This window comes from Pterocles gutturalis, unplaced genomic scaffold, assembly GCF_000699245.1.
Source record: "Pterocles gutturalis isolate BGI_N339 unplaced genomic scaffold, ASM69924v1 scaffold8273, whole genome shotgun sequence".
Taxonomy (NCBI): Eukaryota; Metazoa; Chordata; class Aves; order Pterocliformes; family Pteroclidae; genus Pterocles; species Pterocles gutturalis.
This window is the reverse complement of record NW_010120408.1, coordinates 1-15,542: the sequence shown is the minus strand read 5'-3', so window position 1 is coordinate 15,542 and position 15,542 is coordinate 1. Positions and strand designations below refer to the sequence as shown.

At 52.1% G+C, this 15,542-nt stretch overlaps 1 protein-coding gene across 1 annotated transcript; it reads right to left on the bottom strand.

The window, feature by feature from the left end:
* Positions 1 to 5,053: 5,053 nt before the first annotated feature.
* On the bottom strand, positions 5,054 to 15,496 carry AP5Z1 (adaptor-related protein complex 5, zeta 1 subunit). Its single transcript, XM_010076891.1, has 16 exons — positions 15,363 to 15,496; positions 14,265 to 14,451; positions 11,939 to 12,083; positions 11,194 to 11,306; positions 10,665 to 10,833; positions 10,084 to 10,224; positions 9,668 to 9,705; positions 9,426 to 9,588; positions 8,994 to 9,172; positions 8,356 to 8,498; positions 7,370 to 7,519; positions 7,028 to 7,139; positions 6,524 to 6,621; positions 6,136 to 6,268; positions 5,754 to 5,968; positions 5,054 to 5,427 (listed from the first exon to the last, which is right to left on the bottom strand). Exons 2-16 carry the CDS (start codon positions 14,352 to 14,354, stop codon positions 5,157 to 5,159), a joined length of 2,160 nt encoding a protein of 719 aa, XP_010075193.1. The 5' UTR covers positions 14,355 to 14,451; positions 15,363 to 15,496; the 3' UTR covers positions 5,054 to 5,156.
* Positions 15,497 to 15,542: the final 46 nt, after the last annotated feature.

The following is a 15,542-nucleotide window of genomic DNA, read 5'->3' as shown; positions in this document are numbered from 1 at the left end:
CCCCCAAGGCTGGCACGGCACCCACAGACCCCTCCTGCCTGCTGACACCCCCCACCACCCCCCTGAATTTCGACTCTGGGAGCCCAGAGTCCCCTCAAGGCATCAGCAAGGGGCTGCAGGACCCCCGGAGGAACGGGCTGAACGGCACCAAAGGCAGCACCCCTGAAGGTACCGAAAGCTGGAGCTGCCTGGCTTTGGGGGGGCAGGGTTGGGGTACAGGGGTGTTTGCTGCTGTTCTCCCACCCTCCCCGCACACACGGTTCCTGCAGGGACGTGTCAGTGCTGGGACAAGGTAGGCGAGAGCAAACGAAGTGTCTCATCCAGAAGACAGAAAACCAGCCCTGGGGCTCCCCGAGGTTGCCTTTGATGGGATTTTGGGGGGCAGTTTTCTGGGGGAGGTTGCAAGGCTGGGTTTGGATGATGCCAGAGCAGTAAGCTGGTTTCTCCACTGCCAGGATGCTCACCGACCCCCTATGACTACCCCACGCCGGAGTCTTCCAGCCGCAGCTCTGCCACCGATGACTTCTGCTACGTCTTTGTGGTGGAGCTGGAGAGAGGACCCCTGGGGCTGGGGATGGGGCTGATCGACGGCTTGGTGAGTTTGTGCTGACCATGGGACAGGGGTGGTACACCCCCAAATAGAATCACAGGATGGTTTGGGTTGGAAGGGACCTTAGAGATCATCCAGTGCCACCCCCTGCCATGGGCAGGGACACCTCCCACTAGCCCAGGTTGCCCAAAGCCTCATCGAGCCTGGCCTTGAACCCCTCCAGGGATGGGGCATCCACAGCTTCTCTGGGCAACCTGGGCCACTGCCTCACCCCCCGCACAGGAAAACATTTCTTCCTACTGGAGCGGGACACAGGGGACATGTTTTATACCCTAAGAAAAGCCAGCAAAGAAGCTAACGGCTTCCCACAGGAGCTAGGCTGGTTCTCCTGGGGAAAATGAGGCACAGAGTGATCTCTAGGGAGGAGCAGAGCTTGGCTCCTGGGCTGCTGTGCCATGCACGCAAAGTCCATCCCAGCTGGCCTAAAGCTCAGTGCTCAGTGCTCTTGTGGAAGGAAAATGACTCAGCCCAGGTCTTTCCTCCACCCTTTGGCGGGTGGCAAGGGACACACAGGGTAGCGGGAGGCTCGCAGGGTGCCAGAACAGCTCCGCCAGCAGCGGCACTTGCTGCTCTCCCTGCTCTTGCGTAAGGCAGCTGTTGCAATCTGGCGTAGTGCCGTGGATCAGCTTACCGAGTGGCCTTTCACGGCAGGACATTAGTCAGTAGGAAACGTCACCGAGCCCCTGGGACAGCCCCGAGCAAACAGCTCCCATCCCAGGATGGCTGCTGGTCAACTATGCTTTACTCTTAATTAAATTGAACAAGAAAAGATTGTCCCCACCTCTTATTTCTCTGGATAAATTGATATAAAGCTCAAGGTTTGCGTTTCCTTCCTGGTACTGTCAGTGACACTGTCCCCAGCACCCAGCCATCACATTCCCCAGTGCCTCCAGGGTCCCCCCAGGCACCCACTGGGCTCTGAGGGACCACAAACCTTTTGTGTCCCCTCTGCCCTGGCTGGTGGCTCACCCCCTTTCCCTGCCGACAGCACACTCCCCTCTGCTCCCCTGGGATCTACATCCGCACCCTGATCGAGGACAGCCCCGCGGACGCTGACGGCAGGCTCTCCATCGGGGACCGCATCCTGGCTGTCAACGGCACCAGTCTCATCGGGGCAGACTACCAAAGGTGAGGCACCGGTCCTGTATCAGCACCATGGGAGTTAAAGCTCGAGTCCAGGTTTTCAGCTGGTTTGAAGCAAAAAGTTGCACAGCTGGGTGCCTGGTGCTACGGTCCTGGTCAGCAGCGCAGAGGATGCTCCAGGACAGGCAAGGAGTGACCTGCCCAGGACACTGGAAAGGGGGGAAGGCAGTGGGGTGGAGGGGTTTGGAAGAGGGATCAGGGAGCAAAAGCTGGAGAGTGTATTCAGAAAAAATGAGAGCTGCAATGGATCTCCATAAAGCTATGTGCAGAAGAGAAACAGCCCTGGTTGTAACAGAGTAGGCACAATTAGAGAGGAGGGGGTGTTCTGCAGATGGGGGGGATGGTTTGGGAATGTCCATGACATGGCATGCTCCTGGGAGCCAGAATTCACCTCTCTCCCTGTTGCCACTCTGCAGTGCGGTGGATCTCATCCGCTCCGGAGGGAAGAAGCTGCGGTTTCTGGTTGCCAAGTCGGACATGGAAATAGCCAAAAAAATCAGTTCCAGCTCCTCTTCCTCCTAGTCCTGGTGGTACGAGGGTCCTTCTGCAGCAGCCTGTGGGTGCAGCTCTGGTCCAGGCCAACCTTGGGGAGCCCGGAGTGCAAGAGGGAGGACCAGGACCCCACAGCCGCCCTGGATTTGCTCTTTGATGCCTTGCCCCTGCGCTGCGATGGATGAAAGGACACGGAAAGGTGGTGCATGCTTCTCCCACGGCGCTGGCTGGGAGGATCATTCCTGATCCATTGCCTGGCCTCATCTTCTACCCTGTGTCGTCCTTCTCAAGAGCTGTCCTGTTCCTTTGTCCCCTCTGGCAGGGGACAGGGAGGTGGTGCTACCCCCATGGGGGCTGTAAGCAGGCTCCTCCGTCCCTCTAGGCTGGCAGCCCTGCGTGATCTTCCACCCTGGCAGGCAGAAGGCTTGAAACACCTTTGGGATTTTAAGACTAGCACGTGGGGCACGCCTGGGCTTTGCTGAGGTGCTGGCACAGCAGGCTGGAAAAGAGTGCCCAGCTCTGGGGGTGGTAGAGGCAGCACGAGCACCCAGGAGCAGAATCCAAAGCAGGATGTCTTGCTAGGAGTTCAGTTCCCTGGTGCTGTACCCTGAAGTTGGGTGGCTTTCTGCTGCTGGGCTACAATCATGCTGCCCCCAGACCCGCACCAGGATGGGGAGCAGCTGCAGCGAAGGGCGAACACCACCAGCAGCTCCCTGCGAGTCCTGGGGGAGCCCTTTGAAGAAAAGGACTCTCTTGCCCTTGCTCACACAGGAGGTTTATTGCCCAGCTCTGGCCCCACGGTCCTGGCAGAAGGTCCCCAGGAGGGGTTGCTCACAGCGGAGAATTTCCCCACGCAGGAGCTGTTGCCCTCTGGAAGGGGCTACGGCCAGGTTGGTGCTTCTCTGCCCGCCCCTGGTCCCTGCGAGCCTGGGACGGCGGGTTTGTGCCACCCGGCAGCATGCAGTGCCAGCCTGGAGGTGTGGCTGCCACTAGCCCAGGCAGACAAATGACATCTTGGCACCGTGTCCTGGTCCTGTCCCTCCAGCGTGGCCAGGCCATTGTACGCTGCCCTATTTCCCGCCCAGCTCCGAGCATCTCCGAAGTGGGTGCTGCCAACACGCTGATGGTGATGACGGGCAGCACAGGCTCCCTTTGGAAGGTCAGTCTGGCATGTCCCAGAACAGCTCTGCTGCCTGCTGCCAACACCCACAGTGGCAGCAGAGCCGAGGTGGCAGCTCCACCATGCGGCTGGCAGGTCCCCGCACACCCGGCCTCCTGCCTGCAAAGTCCTGCCTGAGCTTTAGAAACATTAATGGGATAAACCCGACCTGATTTCCACATATAGACAGATCCCGAGACCTAGTTTAGCCGAGCCCTGGTAGAACAGCCTGCCGCAAAGCCCTGCATCACCCCCAGCACTTCAACCACCACAGGCTGGGCGCGGGCAGCACATCAGATGTTCACGTGGCATCTCACAACAAGAGTTCTCCAAGGATAGTGATGCTAAAAAAGGGATATGCTTAACAGAGTTGGCCTTAATTAAACCTCAGATACTTCACTGCTGTAGTTTTGGTTTCTGTGCTTAATCTTGCACTTTGTAGAAGGAGAGAGATGGCAGAATAATTCATGCAAACACTCCACTACTGGATTTCAACGCAGCCTGGCCTGCCTTTTCTAGGGCAAGACAGACCTTCACCGACACACCAGTGCCTTGCTTCTCTGCTGGGCCACGCTCACGCCAGCTGGCCTGGGTGTTGCCCCAGGAACGGGGAGCAATGCATCCCTCCTGCCACTGACCCAGCTGTACCAGGCAGGCAGGGAAAGGCTCAGGGGCTCCTGCCGATTCACTCGATTTGGAATCAAGCAGGTATGCTGGCCTGCCTTCTGGCACAGGTTTGTAGGGCAGGAAAGGGGCTGGCTAGAGCCCCATGGCAAACAGCATGGACTCCTTACTCCCCACTGCCAGGGACGCCTCTGGGGAGGCTTGGTTTGCACCAGACAGGATTGGAGCTGCACCCTGGCAAGTTCCAGCGGTACCAATGCAACCCTTTGCTCGCCACCGAGCCTGACTCTTCTCCAGGCAGCCCTGAAGGTGGGAAACAGCCCCCGAGCTGTATGTTGCTCAGTGCAGTCAGGTATTCAATACAGTCTGTAAATAAACCCTGCTATCTACTAAGTGTGCAGGAGGGCTTGCTTCTCCCGGGAGGAGCAGTGGGATGTATTTACCTCCCCCATTTGTTAATACTGTACAGCTCAGATGTGTATAAACTTCTCATGCAGACACAGAACACAGCATGGCGCCTGTTTGACACGGGGCTGATGGATGTTAAGAAATGCTCTTGGTGTCAACAATGAACTGGATCAATAAATCTCTCTAAGCTCCTGCCTGGTAGCTGTCTCTTGGATCTCAACATGTTCACTCTGATGGTAAGACACAAGACCAGGGAGGGCTCGCAGCAGACTTAATGGAGTCACTTCTGCTTTCTCCACCTTGTGCAGAACTTTGCTTGGCTGGTCTGCTGCAAGCAGAGAGGCAATAAAAGCAGCATGTGCATAGCCAGCGTGTAGCAAGGGCAAAGGGGAGGGAGAAACTATGTCTCCAAAGGGGCATGTTGTGCTGGCAGGGTATTAATGCATATTGACACAAATTCACTGGGATTTTCAATCTGTATGGGCCAGGGAGAGATAAGACAAACTTAGGAGGGTAGAAAAGCAACAGGTGCTAGGAGACAGAAATACAAGCACCCTCAGACCAAAAGAGCAGCCTCAGCTCTGCTTATTCCTGTTTTCCGTTTCATTCATTTACATTCATTTGTTCCTCATTTCCAGTTCAGAGAAGGGCCTCAGCCTTGAGCGTCAGCAGTGTCTGATGAGTTACAAGAGGCTGGAGCCTCTCAGAAACCTCATGCCCTCACCCTGGCATGAAGCCCGCAGGCGGCTCCAGGAGACGGGTGACCATCCTCAGGGCAAAAGGAAGTGAGTCATTCACCTCCTTCTGAAACCGTGTACTGGCCACTTCTACAGGTGGTGTGAACACAAACTGAGCCACACTTGGCATTTTCAGCAGGTTCATGAGCTCAGTTGCCCGGGTAAGGATCTCTTCCAGGTCCTCCTCGCAGTAAACAGAGGTGACAGCAGGGCTCTGCACAAACGTCCTCATCTTGGACAGGAACATGGACACTCTGCGAAAGAGAAGGATGCAGACATCAGCTGGTAAGACCTTTACACCCAGCAAGGTCACTACTTAAGCCTGTGTACTCCAAGAGACTCTGCTGCAGGCAAACACCAGATGCTGCCCACCCCCTCCTCCTAATGCACAGTGCTAGTCAGCAGACGAATCTCACTTCCCCAAACTGTGCTCCTCCACAGCTTGCCTCCTCTGTCCTGTTTCAGTTTCAGGTTCCATCAGCTGCCAAGCTTGATTATTTAACACTAGCAAACATCCGTGTCTGGATCCATGAGATCTAAACATTTCAGCCCTTTCCCCTTCCCTGCCATCCCTTCTCACCTGGGAATCAAGTCCTGGCTGCGAGCTGCCAGCTTGGTCAAGGTGGCCATAAGGACACTGATGGCGCGGGGTGCATAGCTGGGGGTGCTGGCCAGTGGTCGGAGCTGGGTGATTTCAAACAGCATGGCCTCTAGAGTCTCAAAGAACCGACTGATCTGCTCCACGGTGCAGCGCTTGTCGTAGGACACAGACAGGTACTCTCCAATAGCCCAGACCTGAAGCCAAGACAGATGGGCTCAGGGCAAGCAGAAGGGGATCGAAAAATTTTTAGGGAATGGCAAATCATAGCTAATGCTAGGAGAGACAGGAGAAAGGGAAGATGATCAACAAACTGCACCGCAGGTGGAGCAACCTGTGACAGAAGCAGGCAGGCCCTGCTTACCACATGGGTGAAGATGGCCTCTTTATTCTGGATGTTGCTGACTGTTCCTGAGAACTCCAGAATCTCCGTGGATAGTTCCACGATGAGCGCAGGGTGCAGCCTGCAGAGCATCACCAGCTGTGAGCTCAGGACCCTGGAGGAGAGAGATGGGCAGAGCTCAGACCACAGGCAAGGCAGTCATCACCAAACCAAGGAGGTGCTGGCTGCACCCGTATGCTCAGGATGTTTCTAGCAGAGCTGAAGGTGCAGTCCCCATTTTGCACCCTCCACAGATGTGTTGCAGCAGGGGCTGGGCCACAACTGAAAAGGCTCCTGGGCTGCCCTGGGATGCCAGGCTGCAGCCAGTGGAAGGGCTGGGAGCTGGGCTGGGCCTTCTGTCCCGTCTCACCTGTACACGTCATCTTTAAATGCTGGGATCTCATAGAGCTGGTCGCTCCTCTGCAGCAGCAGCACCACCAGCTGGTTTATCAACGGCCCATCTGCAAACTGAAAAACAGCCCTTGTTTCAGCAATACCAGTGACTTCCAGCAGTCAAAAACCAAACTACTCAGCCAGATAAGAGGGCTGGCACAAACCCAGCCTGACCTAGCAGGAGGGGAGCAGTTCACAAAGCAGGTGTCAGGCACTCATTCTGCTCTCACCCACCTCCTTTACAGCAGGCTGAGAGAAGAGTGTGAAGCCTGACATTGCACCATGGAGCTCTTCTGCTTCTCCAGATGAAGTCGCCAGCTCAGTGCTGGTTCATGCCAGTAATAGACCATCCCACCCTCCCCTCATGCACCACTCTGTTGAAGCTGTAGTGTCTTAATCATTTTGCTTCTACAATTGCTCTTTGCATAACAAGAGATCCTTGTGGCACGACTGGCAGCCAAACTCCCCAAAAAGGGCCTACCTCTGCCACCACCCTGAAAAAGAGCTCCAGTAAGACAGGGACAGTCTCTGCACATTGCACGACCCTTGGGCTGCTGGCCAGGGATCCCAGCAGCTGCCGAAGTGGAATCAGCCTGTGGGCAACAGAAGAGTTACAGCTGAAGGCTTGTTCTCAGCTACACCCCTGGCTGCCCTTCCCTATCCCCCCACCCATCAGCGCTTGACAAAGCTAACACAGGGAAGATCAAATCCACCTCACCCCAGCTGAGAGCAGCTACACCTTTCCCAGCAATCCCAGTGCTGCCTCCCAGAGCTGGATGGCTGAACCAGACCCTTGTGGCAGTCCCCTACAGCAGCCTTTTACCTCTCTGGGGCATCCTCAGGAACAGACTTGGTGCGCAGAAGATACTGGAACATGTTCTTGTAGAGTGGATGGCGAAAGGCTTCCAGACACGTGGCCGGCTGCACAGCTGGGTCACAGGCAGCCCTCTCGGAGGTAGGAACAGCAGTTGACCTAGAGGAGGCACACACAGAACGTGCTGCATTAGAAGAATGGGCCAGGGCATAGCTGGAATCCTGAAGAACGGAATAACTCCTTTTCCACTGAAACAAGGACAGCAATTTGGTCTAATCCAGGCCCTCTGGAAGCTGCAGAACCGGGATGACAGAAATCATAAGCTCAGACCCCCTGGGCTCAGGCAATGGTTCCAGAATTGCTTCCATATCACTCCTGGGAAAGGGGAATATGGAGCTCTGTATCCCTCAGTCACCAAAGCCCACCAACATCTTGCCTCTAGGATGACTCCCTTTTCTAAGCACTCCAGAAAGAGCTCCTAATGTCAGGGAAGACAAGAAAGAGCAGAGGTACAGCAGTGAGAGCCAGTCCCAGTCCTATCCCATCCTCCGAGACTCACAGTTTCTAATGACCTCAGGAAGGAGCCTCTGTATGACCCAGGAGAACAAAACCAGAAAAGAGGAGTAAGAACAGGGAGGGAAGATCAGGCAGCCCACACCTCCGTGTTGATGTGGTGGCTCGTGGCAGACACTCCACATGTGGCAACAGTTTGCAGCTGGATATGGAGAGGGGAATGACAACAGCTCCCTGAGCCCCACAGACAGTCCAGTACTGAAGCGTAAGAGCCAGTCACCCTCTCTTCCCATGCAGAGCACATCACTAGCAAAACTGGGCTGACATCTATGCAGCTTTGTGTTAACCTAACTGTAGCGGATGCCTCTCACTCTATGATAGCAGCAGCCAGAGGGCAGCTGAGGCTCAGAGAACTGTGTACTAGGCTATGGTCAATGTCAAGACCCTGATCAGCAAGTGAGAAGAAGGGAACATAGCGTTACCTCAGCTGGATGTCCAGAGCTGCGGTCAAACAGGGCAAGTCGAGCAGCAAATGGAAGATCTCAATGGCTGTGCTTGTGTCCAGCAGAAACGGGAGAAGGTCCACAAACTCAGAGATAAGGGGTGGACTGTTCCACGCCAGGAACTGCAAGGAACAAGCACAAACTGCTGCACTATCCCTGCTACTCTACCACATCCCCAGACAATTCTCACACTGTGACCAAAAGGGAGAGGGAAGGGAAAGTAAGTTCTAAAAAGCAAAACCAGAAAGTCTGAGGGTTTGGTCAAAACCTGGGAGGCTGATGGAAGCTCAACACAGACATCTTGCAGCTGGGTCAGTGGCTGGCAAGCTGCAAGTTATTAAAGTTTTCCAGAACGAAGTGTTGTGTCCTAACTCTCTTCACTGCGCTTCCCAACCCACTGTCAGTAATACTAATGCAGACTCTGCTCTACTGGCAGTGCTGATCACACCCAGAATCCTCTTCCCTCTTCAAACTCACACTTGCTTTTGTAACAGTCCTTCTTCCCTGTGCCCTCCCTAGAACTGCCATGGTGGACTTTGGGGTGCAAATAGAAAGTTCTGGGGCACAGAAAGGAACATGCAACAGGTTCTCTCCTGTGCTGCTCCAGCAAGTTGTACCTTGAAGAGGTTTGGGAAGCTCTGTCTGAATATGCTGGAGGTCTCAGTGAAGAGCTGGCTGTTGTCTTTGCAGAACTGGACAAATTCGAAGGCCAGTGATGGGTTGTGGTAGAGCTGAGCCGGGATATCAGTGAATAAGTGTTTGTAGATTGCATCTGCGTCCACAGCTGCCATTTTGCCTGGGGGGGACACAGCACATTGCTGAGCACAGCTGACAAGGGCTCCAGGGACTAAGCTAAATCTGTGTTCTATTTTTCTAAAGAGCACAGGACAGCCCTGCTCCTGGGTCTCCTGGAGTGGGATCACCCATCTCAGAATACAGCCAAAGCTGAATTACCAGCTCTGGCAGCCATCAAACTGCCAGGACAAAAGGCTGTGCCGAGAGCATGCAAGACTAGATCATGAAGGAGGGGGTGACAGCTGACGACTTACTGTGGTTCAGGAAGAACTGGGCAATGGGCAGCAGTGCCCTGGCGTAAGCGGCATCCCCACGGATTCTGCTGTGCAGGATTTTCAGGAAGGAGACTGCGCGGTACACGTAGGAGGAGTCCTGTTTGCAGATGATGTCCATGATTGTCACCGCCTCAATGAGACACTGCAGTAGAGCAGAGAGCCAGATCAGAGTAGGGGAAGCCACAACTCCCAGAGCTTCAGCCCCACTTGTGTGTACTTACAGCTTTCTGCAGGTCTCCATCATCTTTCTTCAGGGCTCCTGTCAGGGAAAGGAGTCCAAATTAAACCTTGAGTGCAAACAGGAGCATTAGGTTGCCAGCTTGAGCACTAACCCAGATTTCAGGACAGGTGGGAACACATACTGATCCTGATTCCAGGCTAATGAGAACCAAGCTCCACAGCCTCCCCCCCTAAATCAGGGGTAGAAGGCAGAACACAGCCATTGCCTCCCAACCCCTCCCAACACCCCAGCTCAGGGCTGGTCAGTGACTTGCACCAGCAGCTGCAACTGGTCCCATGCCTAGAGCCTGACTGTGGATTCTAGGAGCGAGATCCCAGTCCAAAGAGGCAGTGCACCAAAAACATTTTCAAGAACACTACCAAGAGGGCTTCAAGGAGGGTTCATGGCAAGACTCACGCCGATTGCTCTGCTCAATAAGCCGCTGGCAATACTCGAAGGCTTTCTCCCGCAGACGGTCCTTTGGAGGAAGGAGGCGACTAGATGTGGATGTTGTTGAGACCACTGACATAGCAGACCTGTCCATTCCCGATTTGTCATCTACAGAATAAAGGTGACCACGTATCAGCTCACATCACGGACAGTGTAACCCACACAACTGCTCAGCAACAGCAAGGGAGCTGTCTGTCCCCAGGTGCACTGTGACGAAAAGGAGGCTGGGGAAGGGAGTGTTAGAAGAACACAAAGGACATGCAGTCTCCCACCACCCAGGCCTTTTTTCTCAGAGACCCATGGCATTTTGCCTGAAACCAGGGGACCTACTGAATGAATAACTCCTCATGGAAGGGTCAGTAAGGATCAGTCAGGAGGTTTTGTGATATTCCTTCCCAAAGCTTCCCTGCTCCTAGTCCAAGAGCTCTGAACTCTTGCCCATATTCCTACCCCTTGCTAGGTTGCTGGTGCAGCCACCTAATCATCTCAGAGCACACACCCCTCTCGGGGGTGCAGCCCACACTGGCCTGCAGCCCTTCAGTTCATACCTGAACTAGGGGTCTTCAAACCCTTGCCCCCGTAGCACAGCAGCCAATTTCGCAGCATGGAGAAGGCTTGCACATTGAGCCACTGGTCCTGTGTGTAGTGCTGACCCACTGAGAGCACTGTGAAGAAATCTGTGGCAATGGCACCATCCACCTCTGTGACAGGACCAGGCTGTGAGAAAAGATGCAGCAGGTCAGATCCCCAGGGAGAGGCTGAGAAGGCCAGGAAAACTCCACTGAGCCCAGGGAGACAAGCTCTTTTGGGAAATGGTAACCTAAAAAGACTGCTCTTTTTTGTCACTTTTTGTGGGGTAAGTGTTCAAGACACTTAGGAAATCAAAGTAGGGGGATTTTATAGCTCCAAAACCTATGAGTTCTGCTCTAGAGTCAGAACTTTGATCCATGAAGTAGTTTTGAGGGGAGAGTCTTTTGGTGACCATTTCCCAAAAGAAGCTGATTCTGGGAACTTGAAACAGCAGGTACCTGACTAACAAATACCCCTGTGAGATGACCACAGCAACTCAGCACTCACCTGTCTGGTTCTGGGATTCGAGAAGAAGCCTCCAGAGGGTTGAGCGACTCCTTGCTGAATACTCGCGTACCTCAGCCAGTCAGCCATCTTCTTACTGACTACATCAGTCTGCTCTGTGCAAGAAAAGTCACAGGATCATTGCTAGACCAGGCAGAAAAGCAGCCTCTGCTATATACCCCTGCTGCTCCTCAGTTGCTGTGCTTTTCCTCCAGCCTAGATCCCTCTCTCTCTGACCCAGCTGTCAGGAAAGAAACTGGTACCCCAAGGTGGATGTCCTATACTCATCACTATTTTGAGCCTGGAAAGTTCTCCAACAGTTTACTCACCGCTGCTCATACAGTCCTGCCTCTCTTATGAAGAGTACCCCAGCTGTTTCTGCTGCTCTCCTGAACAGATACACAGGCATGTCTCTGTTTCTCTCTCTCACTTTGCCTGATGCTCTTCAGAACAATTTCACACTCCTACTGCATCTGGAGACCTTAGCTAGGGCACGTGTTACTGTGATACAAATCCATTAGGAACGGAGACTCCGGCCCCCAGAAGAGGCCAAAGCAGCTGAAGGCCGCAGTCTCGTTTTTGAGTGGTGGAATATATCTCGCCCAATAAGTTCACCCTCCCTGTGGCAGAGATGCCACTTTTAACAGCAGTTTCCAAGTTCTACTCCTACCCAAAGCCTTCAGAGAGCCTTCTGATCACTATACAGATCACATCCAGATGGTAATCTCAGGCCTTCCTATATCTTTACCTTCAGTTAGAGATTCTGGTGAAAGACTGATGACATTTGACAGGACAGGAAGAAGATACCGAGCACTCTGGCCCTCAGGCAGTCTTCTTTCGAGGACTTTTACAATACGCTGCCCCACAGCAGACACTTCAGCCTTCTTATTTCCCTTAAAAATAAAGCAGAGGTGAAGCTAGGCAGATAACCTTCTACTTGTGCCAGAGACCAATACCATATAAACTCTTCCATCAGGCATCAATACCAATGTCAAACTTAAAAAGAACTCCCAGCACAGGCTATTTTACCACATTTTACAGAGATCTTCTGCGATATGAATTCACAGATCCCAGGAGGGGAGAGTACTTTGATGGAGCAACAGGTTTGTGGACAACCATCACCTGAAGTAGAAATTAAAAACTGCAGTAGATGCCTTCAAATTAAATGCTATGATCCACCAATTCTAGAGCAGAGAGTACTAGCACTAACTACTCCCCATGTGGTCAGTTTACCAGCTCAATTGTTAAATTAGAAATTTATGAACAGAAAAAGCACTGTTGTAACATGTTCTAGGACTCTCTGATTCGTCCATATCCTCACAATGTAGAAAATAAAGCAGGTTCCTCGTTTGGAGGCTGTTACAGCTGTGTCTCTGAGATGCTGTCAAACCCTTCTGTCCAAGACAACTCTGTTAAACTTGGCAAGTGGACCCAGACTTCTGACAGGTTTTCCCTCCCTGTGAATGTCATCATGCCAACAAAAAGTAAACCTCTGCTGCTCAGGGTCTTGCACAGCTGCCTGCTGAAGGCAGCAAACAAACACCAGCCTCTGGCATTCCCCATCTAATAGTCAGGTTTGTACCAGATCACTAGAAGGAATTAGGAAATTACAGGTGAGCTTCCAGTGAGGAAATTTCATGGGGGAACCTCACCCACGACTGGGGCTCATTTCTGTGCTGCTCTCAGGAATAGATGTGGATAAATCGACCAAAGCAACTTACTGACTAGGAAGTTTAAGTTTCAGGGATGGGGATCTGTGCAGGGAAGGAAAATGGAAGAGAGAACCCCACTCCTCCCACAGATACACTGCTGCAGCCCACTGCAAATGATGGGGCTGCTTATGTGTGTTGCTGAGACATCTCTTGCTGCTCAGAGGAAAACCTGACCGAACTCAAATAAATTTGGTTTCCAGCTCCTAATGCAACACCAGAGGCTGTGTTTTCTGGAAAGCCAAAAGCTTTACAAGAAGAACATCAGCTTTGCAGAGTGAAGACAGGCAGGGGGGCAAACAGGAGGAGGATGATTTCTACCCAAAGCAGCAACAGATGAAAATATGCAGACGATGTTTTTAAAGGCTCTGCTGAAGTGTGGCTGCTTTCATGAGTGAGGCTGCTGCTCACTGCACCCCATGTTTGAGAAGTGATACTGAAATGGCTAAAACAGAACAAGTTTCAGTAACATAAAAAATTGATTAAAATACCTTCATAGTTTTAGCTGCAATTAAATTAAAAATTAACACACAAGGTATGTTTTTGCACTGTAGAACTGCAATACAGTCCCAAGACTGGATATAGGAGAGAGGTGCTTTGTAAGGCAGCACGTAAGACATCGTTGTTTTCTATGTTTTCATTTCCTCTAGCTAAGCAAGACTCAGAGGAGTAATCAGAAATGTAGGAGGCATTTCTAAGCACACAGCAAAACTCAGAATAAGAAGTTTCAGAAGTGTTCAGAAAAATATTTTATCTTTAATAGGCACAATAATAGTAAAAGAAGAAGGAAAAACAAGTTTCCAGCTTATTCCCCAGAGGGCAGTCAGTGCAGGCTGCACTCAAAACAGGAAGGTCCTCATGTTTTCTGCTCCATGGAGAATCTAGATCTTTGAAGCGCCATCCACATTTATAGCCCTGCCTGTTTTATAGGTTCGATGTGTATTTTTTTACATTTGAACATGAAAGCCAGTACCACAAAAAGAAAAAGTAGTAGTAATAAATTCTCACTCTCAAATCTTCTCTATAGGTTCAAGCAGCTTTGACTTGAAGCCTATTATAGCAGCTAGCTCTAAAATGTTCCCTTCTGCTCCCAGGGAGTTACAAGCCTACTTGAGGCTCTCAGTCTGTACACAGCACAATTTAAAGCAGTCTTTATTATTAAATGCTAAACACAAAAAAGTTACCATTTTTTCCTACACAAAGCAGAATAATTAGGTTCCTTAAAGGAAGATGGAAATGCTTCTGTTTTTTCCCTAGATACTTTCAATTGATTTTCACTCTTCCTTGAGCTCAGCAAACAGGGAACCATACAGAAAGCAAATCCGTATCAACAAGGGAAGATTACTGACTTGACAGGTCATTTACCTGAGCCAAAAGGACCGAGGACACCAGGCTCAAGAGCTTTGTATCTTGAATCTCATCACAGGAGAGGATCAGATCATTGCAAGGCGACATTTCTCTCAGGATGGCAGCACATAACACCTGAACCTGCTCAGGGCACTTGGATGAACACAGCACTGTCTGCAACAGTTCCACAAACTTGCCATCTAGCCTGCAAGAGTCACAGTAAAGCATCACTACAAGGCAAGAAAAGATTCAGAGATTTATTTCCTGCATATTCTTGGTCTTGTATCAGAAATAGTGTGGGCAGCAAGACTAGGGAAGTGATCATCCCCCTGTACTCAGCATTAGCGAGGTGCATCTTGAAACTGTGTTCGGTTTTGGGCCCCTCACTACAAGAAAGACACTGAGCTGCTGGAGCATATCCAAAGGGCAATGAAGCTGGTGAAGTGTCTGGAGCACAAGTCTTATGAGGAGTATCTCAGGGAACTGGGGTTGTTTAGCCTGGAGAAGAGGCCAAGGGGAGAGCTTAATGCTCACTACACCTTCCTGAAAGGAGACTGTGCTGAGGTGGGTGTGGGTCTCTTGTCCCAAGTAACAAGCGATAGGACAAGAGAAAATGACCTCAGGTTGTGCCAGGGAAGGTTTAGGTTGGATATTAGAAAAAAATTCTTCACCGAAAGGGTTGTTAAGCATTACAACAGGCTGCCTACAGAAGTGGCTGAATCACTGTCCCTGGAGATATTTAACAGACGTATAGACGTGATGCTTAGGGACATGGTTTAGTGGTGGACTTGGCAGCGCTAGGTTAACAGCTGGACTTGAGGATGTTACAGGTGTTTTCCAGCCTAAAAGATCCTATGATTGGCACGACCTCCCTTGACAGTGACCCTGACCAATGCCACCTTATCATCTCCACTTCTGAATTCTGTTCCTTAGTGCAGCCTGAAGAGCCCCCAGGGACACAAAGGCTTCTCACCCTCGCTGCAAAAGGAGGCAGGTGCGTTCTGGCTAGCAACAGGGAGGAAAACTCAAAGAGGGACTTTATGTTTATATTGAACCCTGTGTCTTCAAAACAGGGTGTTCTTTTAGCGCACACCAGAGAGCCACAGGCCCACTCACCTGCGGGGGTACTTGGTGGCGGCGAGGGCGAGGTGCAGCCTCTGGAGACAGTCCACGGCCTCGGGGCCCAGCTCGGGGGCCTGCAGCAGGGCGGCGACCCGGGAGACGAATCTGCTCAGCTCCTCCTCCTGGATCTCCCTGCCGGGGGACAGCAGCCCTCGGGACCCATTCCCGGCCCTC

What these genes read in the sequence shown, in the direction of transcription:
- AP5Z1 (XM_010076891.1), bottom strand. Translation starts at nt 14,354, where the DNA reads ATGTCGCCTTGCAATGATCTGATCCTCTCCTGTGATGAGATTCAAGAT. An exon ending in CCAGTTCTTCCTGAACCACA is followed by an intron (nt 9,173 to 9,425) that starts GTAAGTCGTCAG and finishes TGTCCCCCCCAG; the next exon opens with GCAAAATGGCAGCTGTGGAC. An exon ending in AGGCCATCTTCACCCATGTG is followed by an intron (nt 5,969 to 6,135) that starts GTAAGCAGGGCC and finishes TCTTGGCTTCAG; the next exon opens with GTCTGGGCTATTGGAGAGTA.